Source organism: Mus pahari, chromosome 6 (genome assembly GCF_900095145.1).
Source record: "Mus pahari chromosome 6, PAHARI_EIJ_v1.1, whole genome shotgun sequence".
Classification (NCBI taxonomy): domain Eukaryota; kingdom Metazoa; phylum Chordata; class Mammalia; order Rodentia; family Muridae; genus Mus; species Mus pahari.
Window position 1 is genome coordinate 66,975,638 of NC_034595.1, and position 7,489 is coordinate 66,983,126.

The 7,489-nt window shown below is 52.2% G+C and overlaps 1 protein-coding gene across 2 annotated transcripts; it reads left to right on the top strand.

Annotated features, from left to right (window-relative positions):
• Nucleotides 1-545: 545 nt before the first annotated feature.
• On the top strand, nucleotides 546-7,249 carry Mob3c (MOB kinase activator 3C). 2 transcript variants are annotated; one of them, XM_029540191.1, is made up of 4 exons: nucleotides 546-734; nucleotides 4,072-4,538; nucleotides 6,345-6,547; nucleotides 6,835-7,249. In XM_029540191.1, exons 2-4 carry the CDS (start codon nucleotides 4,121-4,123, stop codon nucleotides 6,862-6,864), a joined length of 651 nt encoding a protein of 216 aa, XP_029396051.1. In that variant the 5' UTR covers nucleotides 546-734; nucleotides 4,072-4,120; the 3' UTR covers nucleotides 6,865-7,249. The 2 variants fall into 2 exon arrangements, with proteins under 2 accessions (XP_029396051.1, XP_021056626.1); XM_021200967.2 differs by lacking the exon at nucleotides 546-734 and having other exon boundaries at nucleotides 3,970-4,538.
• Nucleotides 7,250-7,489: the final 240 nt, after the last annotated feature.

The window sequence follows — 7,489 nt, forward strand, 5'->3', positions numbered from 1 at the left end:
GAGAGAGAGAGAGAGAGAGAGAGAGAGAGAGAGAGAGAGAGAGAGAGAGAGAACATCTCACCACCTAGCCCTGGCTAGCCTAGCTGGCTAGCCTGGAACTCAAAGATTTGCCTGCCTCTGCCTCCCTAGTGCTGGAATTAAAGACATGCGCCATCGCCATTCACCAGCAACAGCCTCCAGTGGTGTTCTGAGTTGCTCTGTATGGCAGTAGGCTGAAGCTGAACACATAGGCTGCTAGGAACTTTTATTGAGTTCAGAGACAAGTGAAGCTCAGATAACTGCAGGAGGGCTAGGAAACCATTCAAACCACAGCGTTTTTTTACTTCTGCTTCAGGCGGAAGCTAAACTTGCTCCCATTCTACAGCCTATCTCCTTAGGGAAGATCCAGGCGGTCCTTTGGGGCGGCTCCTCAGTTAGTCCTTTGCCCTCCGGGAGACAGCGAGCCCGATCGGACTTCCCACTTCCCGGAAAGGCTGAAGAGAAGAGTGTGTATCCTGGGACGGGGGAGTCCCTTTCCCCGCCCCTCCCCGCCCCGTGGCCGCGGCGTGGCTGAGCCCGGGGCGGAGCTGGCGTCTCCTAGAGCACTGGCGGCGGGACGGCGGCCCCGGCCCAGAGCAGACTGGTGGGTAGACGCTGAGACCCGCCCGGCGGGATCACAGGCCGGAGGACGACCGAGCGCGCTGCGGTGTGGCCGCAGGGACAGAGACCCGGAGCTGTCCACTTCGGCAGAGCGGGTGAGTGAGCGCCGCGTCTCCGCGCCCCCCGCGGCCCGGTCTTGCTTCCACTTTTAGTTCTTTTTGGTCCTCGCGTGGCACCTTCTGGAAGAGACTCTGGCCCAAAAGCAGGATGGTCACAGTCCTCAGCTCAGGGTCCGAGACTCACAGCGTCCCTTAGTCCGGGGTGGGGGTGGCGGTGGCTGGTGGTGGTGGGGGGCGTGTCTTCAGGAGCGGAAATGTCAGGCTGGCTCCTCTGGGTCCTAGGACCTGTTTGGCCCTAACAGCTGAAGCTAAGGGGAGGTTCTTAGGGGCTCGTGGGAGGTAGGGGCGGGTCTGGCTGGACAAGCTCAGTGTCTGTCGCTCCCTCTTTTCTCTAGAATCTCAAACTTAGATCTTGTCCCGCAGGGCATTCTAGGCTAGATTCTGAGTTCAAACTGGGACCATCTTCTGGCTGATTCTAAGCCAGGCTAAGGGAAGAGTAGGTGTGTCCCAGGCAAGGGACTAGGTAAGAGAAACAGGCAGTGTCAGTCAGTCTGTGCTCTTCATCTGGGAAGATTAAATGTTTGGTCACGGAGTAAGCAAACCACTGACCACCTACCCAGTAATTAAAGTGGGGGTGGGGGTCCACAGGGAAGGGGAACAGAGGCTCCGTGTGAGGCTGGGAGAAGATAGTGGTAACAGACAGGGGATGCCCTCTTAGCTTACTTTCCATACTCACCTTCAAGTTTACTCTTTCTAGGAAAAGTCCTGGGCCCTAAAGCTCTACACTAAGGAGGTGGGGCCTCTCTACTCCCTTCCTTTTCAATTATCTACACCAGACCAGTGGCCAGACAGATCAGGAAAGGGGAACTTTGTACCTTGTCATAGGCTGAGTCCCTTTTTATACCAGTCCCCTACTTCTAACTTGCTGTGCAAAGTCAGGCTCCTCAAATCCTCCTCCTAGGCCTCAGTTTCTCCATCTGTTCATGTGGGATGCACCACTTGACCTCTCAGCTATCTCAACGTGTGTGTGTGTGTGTGTGTGTGTGTGTGTTGCTGTGGGTATGTAAAAGTGGGCATGCAGAGATGGAGGCCCAGAGCTGATATCAGTTCTTTCCCCCTCACTCTCCATGTATTGAGAGGCAAGATTTACTTTTAAAACTTAATTGCATTTACTTATGTGTGTGCACACACTTGCTCGTGCATGTGCACATGAGCTCGGGAGCACACACATTTATGTGCGAATTACAGTGCACATGTGGAAGTCAGACAGTTTGTGGGAGTTCTCTCCTTCCACCATGTTGGTCCCAGGAATCAAACTCAGGCAGGCAAGTTTACCCACTGAGACATCTCCCCAGCCAATTCTAAGACTCTGGACTCTAAGCTCTTCCTAAAGCCTAGCCACCAACTTAAGTCCTGACTTAGTGCGGAGAGGGGTAGGAACAAGCAGTCAGAGAGAAGCCACACACAAGGTTGGGATCTGGAGGAGGCTGCCGAAGAAGGGAGCATTCAGTCAGATGGAAAGAAAAAACAGAAACTGACCAGCAAAGGGCACACAGGCAGGACAGTGAGGACATGTTTAAGGATCGAGGAGAATCCCCGGGTGGCTGCTGGAGGCTGGTGGGTCAGGAAAGGCAGGCTGTGGAATTGAAAGTCAGAATGAGAGAATCTGTAACAACCAATCAGTAATGGGGAGGCCAAAGGAAAGCAGAGGCCTCAGAACCCCCCCCACCCCCCGCTGATGGCAGTGACTGATTTTGGAAGCCCTGCCCCAGGCAGAGCTTACAAGGAAGACAGTGACTGAAGTGTACAGAGCTTTCATTTGAGAAGTTCAGTCATAGCCTGGCATTTCTTTGGGAAGAAGTGGAGGGGGGAATGTGCAGAATAAATGGGAGGAATTCCCACATCTTCAAGCTTCTTGTGAGAGGTCAGGAGCTCTCTCTCCAAGCTGCTCTCTTGGTTTTTTTGTTTGTTTGTTTGTTTGTTTTTTTCCTGCTTGTTCCATTCTGTCTGCCTGCTGTGATTAGAAGGAGAAAGTCCTGTAAGTTGGATTTGTTGCCGGAAGTGACATCCTCTATGCTCCATGACTTTGGCCACACTGTCACCTTATTCCTTCCCTTTCTTCTTCAATCCTGCCACAGCAGTTATCAGTGAAAAAGGAAACTTGCTTCAAAGTCCAGTCAGTCAGAGGTGAAGGATAAGCTTTGTCTGCCACTGTCTCAAGCCTCATTCAGTGTGGAGTGAGGCTCAGGGCTCAGACGAACTGGGGCTAGCGGCAAGCCAGAATTCAGCATGAAACTTGAGCTTAGTTTATAAGTCTGTGGTCAGGGTCCATGCTCCATCCGTGGCTGTCACTGTCTTGACTGTTGCCTGGATCTACATGCTCCAATAGCTCATGCATATTGGTGCGCGAGATGAAATGCCTGATGAAATACAGACACCTACCTGTAGGGTGTTTAAGGATTCGCATGGACTAAATCCATAGTGATGCAAGCAAGCTAGTTTTGAAGCAGGGACAAGATCCCAGGACTTTGGGGGACTCTGATGGATGCTCCCTGAAGTCTGGTCTGAGTCTGGGATCCTTCTATTCTGAGAGGTAAAGCAAACATGCAGAAGGACCAATAGGGTGGGTCTGGCTGTTCTACCCCAGCCCTCCAGTGCTAGGCGCATACATAGTAGGCATGCTGAAAATCCATGGAGTGTCAGGTGCAAGGGGAAGGTCGGCGGCTCTTACTGTTTGGGAATTGAAGGAGGGGTTAGCTTTGAGGAAAGGAACTCTAGCGTCTGTCAGAGGAAGTAGCACTCTTCTGGGCCTGCCACCCTCCCCTTCCTGCAGAGCCTGCAGCCACACTTAAGGCCACTCAGCTGGCCTTGCAAAAGTCCCTTCTGCTTCCCTGGGAATCCCCGGTGGCCGGATGGTCTTCGGGAGATCCCAGAGGAACTCAAGTCTACCCGCTCTCTCAAGTACAGTGCAGCCAGGCTCTCTTACTACACAGATGGCCTATGGGGCTTCCAGAGGACATCTTGTCTGGGGCCCCTGTCCCCTGGTGGGCCTGCAAAAACCTCTGTCACTTCTGTAAAGCTCAACAGTAAGTCCTGTAAGCACCGGTTTGGAGCCCAGGGCACACCCTCTGCAAGATTCCAAGAAAGCAGGGAGGAAAGGAAGCAGAATGAAAGGCTTGTGGTGCTGCATCAGGGGTGGGGTATGTGGCTAAAGTAGACCACAAAGGATTAGACGCTGCTGGGGATGAGGGTTTCATAGAGGTAAAGAAACTGTCCCCAGGCTGACAGCTTAGAGAAAAATGATGTGTTGGGAAGTCAAAACCCACTTTCTAAGGCCCTGACCATCTACTTCCCCTGCCCCTGTCTCTGGCAGGTCATCTTCAGGTCCCTGTGCCAAGACATCCAGCTGCACCTGCCTGGCCATGGCACTGTGTCTGAAGCAGGTGTTTGCGAAGGACAAGACCTTCCGGCCCCGGAAGCGCTTTGAGCCTGGCACACAGCGCTTTGAGCTATATAAGAAGGCACAGGCTTCACTCAAGTCTGGCCTGGACCTTCGGAGTGTGGTGAGGCTGCCGCCCGGGGAGAGCATCGATGACTGGATCGCTGTGCATGTGGTGGACTTCTTCAACCGTATCAACCTCATCTATGGCACCATGGCTGAGCACTGCAGTGAGAGCAGCTGCCCAGTCATGGCTGGTGGGCCCCGCTACGAGTACCGCTGGCAGGACGAGCGTCAGTACCGAAGGCCCGCCAAGCTCTCAGCACCCCGCTATATGGCATTGCTCATGGACTGGATCGAGGGTCTCATCAATGATGAGGATGTCTTTCCTACACGTGTGGGTGAGCACTCATGGCTGGAGAGGTAACCTAGCCAGGGAGGGTCCTTCCCATACTGTGGAAGAGGAAACCGGTTGAGGCAGCATCTTGGTTATGATCATACATTTAACAAGGACTATCTGACTCCCATTTGGGGCACCTCCATGTCCAAAGCATGAGTGTTTCACTGTGGACTATCCCAGCATGTCCACAACCCTGTTTCTCCACGCTCCAGAACAAGTGATATATTGTTGCGCTTGGGCTGATCTTGCTTCCAGCCTCCCCAGAGTCCTCTCTAAATCCTGACTTCAGGGATGGGAAAGATTGGAAGCTGGATTAGCCCAAAAGGTATCTTTCCGTCTGACTTGGTGCTCCCTAGTCGGGTCCAGCTGGACTTGGGCAGGTAAGGGTGGGGATAGGAGATGAATAATGTCTCCCTGGCTCAGGGACCCCACCCAGAAGCTGAGCTGTATTCATCTTAGAAGCTCCACCTGCAGACTGGGTCCCAGCATCCGCCTGGGCTATAGAGACTCAAGTGGGTGGGGCAGATGGTCAAGCCCGGAGGGAAGAAGTCTGAATGCTGGGGAAAGCTGGGCACTGAGTCACAATTCAAGCACCGCCCCCTCCCCAGCTGTTGCTACCATTTCCTGCAGTGTTGTGTGCAACTGGTACCTTCATTTTACCCAGGAGGAAACTGAGTAGAAAAGGCTTCAGAACTGGAACTCAGTGTTGTGGGGCCCAGATGCCATTGTCCAGATAAGTAGGGCAGGAGTGTTAGGATTAGGCTGGGTTCTCAGAGAGGCAGAGCACAAGCTCCAAGGAACAGTGGGAAGGAAGGATGTGTATGGACTAGGGCTCAGTCTGATCCTGGCTCTTATTTCCTCTAGCCTACATCCCTGAGTTTGTGAACCCTGGGTAAACTTTCCACTAGATGACTGGATGATTTTGTCATAGTAGAAATGAGGGTGTAAGCCACCAGGATCTCTGCCCTGGATGTGGGGCCTGCTCATAAGTACTGGCTTTCCCATGCCCTGGATGTGGGACCTGTGCATGCACTGGCTTTCCCATACCCCTAGTGGCCTTTCCTGGCCAGGCAGGGTTGGTATTATTTATCTCTAAGAGTTACTGCTGTGCAAAGAGAGTTTGAGTCCTGCCTCCAGTTCATACTAATTAATAATTATGGGTCCTCAGGCGAGTGGCTTCACCTTTACACATTACCTACATTTTATCATATCTAGAATGACTATCAGAGCCATCAGCACAATTGTAAAGAGCAGAGGGCAGAGGTACAAAGGGCCCAGCTCACAGCTGCGCTAACAGAGGGAAAGTTCTTTATATTATTGGATATCTGAAGGAATAAATGATATCTGAAGCAGTTCTGGGAGTGTTAGCGCATGGGGTAGGGTGGGAGGACAGGAGCCAGCCGTGAGAATGGTGAGCAGAAGAATTCAGCATGTGGCTGGAGAGGGCGGTCAGGATTGGCTCATAAAGGCTTTGCTTCATGCCATGCTGGAATATTAAGACTTAACCCTGAAGGCCCATGTTTTTAAAAACTGGCCCACGTACTGACAACCTCCCCCCACTGGACTGTATAGGAGAAAGTGGTATGTATATCTGTATGAGTGCTCAGGTTTCTGGGGAGAGGTTATGCCATAATTTACACTGTGGTCCGAGGCAGAGTGGCCAGTGACAAGCTTGCAAAGCCCTACTTTAGGGAGTGGGAAATGTGGAAGGTGACCTGGGTTAGAGCAGGGAGAAGGCATTTTCAGATCTGCTGGGGAGTTTTCTCCCTAGGGTTTTGATTCCTCTTCCACTCATCTCCATCCCTAGGAGTTCCCTTCCCCAAGAACTTCCAGCAGGTCTGCACCAAGATCCTGACCCGACTCTTCCGAGTCTTTGTCCATGTCTACATCCACCACTTCGACAGCATCCTCAGCATGGGCGCGGAGGCACACGTCAACACCTGCTATAAGCACTTTTACTACTTCATCCAGGAGTTCAGCCTGGTGGACCAGAGGGAACTGGAGCCACTGGTAAGGCCACGTCTCATGACCCTTTGCTACCAGTGCTCGCTCTCTCCTGAAAGGTCAGATCCAAAGGATCTGTATGAAACGCCTATTCCCAGGTGGATACATGAGGGGCGACAACTCATTTACCATTGGATTCTGTACTCTCATAGAGACGTCATGGAGATGCCAGTGTACAACCCCAGGCAGCTGAGGTGGTGGAGGAGTGAGGCTCAATAAACCCCATGATTTGGTGAGGAGTTGCCTGGCAGGCGGAGATCAAACTAACCCTTCCTTACTTTGTGTCTCCACAGAGGGAGATGACAGAACGGATCTGTCACTGAGTCCAGATCTGGATGCTGTTGCCTGTCAGATGGAGAGGGGACCCTTAGGAGCCTGTGGGTAGAGAAATCTGAAGGCCTGCTGAAGAGTAGGAACCCTCTAGAGACCCAAGACCTCTGGACTTCTCAGAAGTCTGTCTGCGTCCCAGAATGCATGAAGAAGGGAGGGTTCCAAGTGGGCCACAGAAGAAAAGGAGTTTAGCCCCTCATATTAAGTCCAAGAGTAGGGTAGGCTTTCAAGGTTTCTGCTCTGATACTTCAATCTTACACTCTACCATGATGGTTCCCAACTCCACGGGGGAATGTGGATGTAGCTGAGTGCTGGCAAGAAAATTATAGAGAGCTCAGAGTGCCTGTACCTGAGTAAGCAGGTATGTGTGCCTGCATGTCTGTGTGTGTGTGTGTGTGTGTGTGTGTGTGTGTGTGNGAGAGAGAGAGAGAGAGAGAGAGAGAGAGAGAGAGAGAGAGAGAGAGATTGTGTGATTTGTCTGAGAGATCCAGGTCCTTCCAGACACATAGAAGGCTCTCATGATGGATGGATGGATGGATGATAGATGTGTAGATAGATGTAGAGGTTAACTGTAAGTCCATGACCATTATAGGAGTAATGGCAGCTTAGTGACCATGT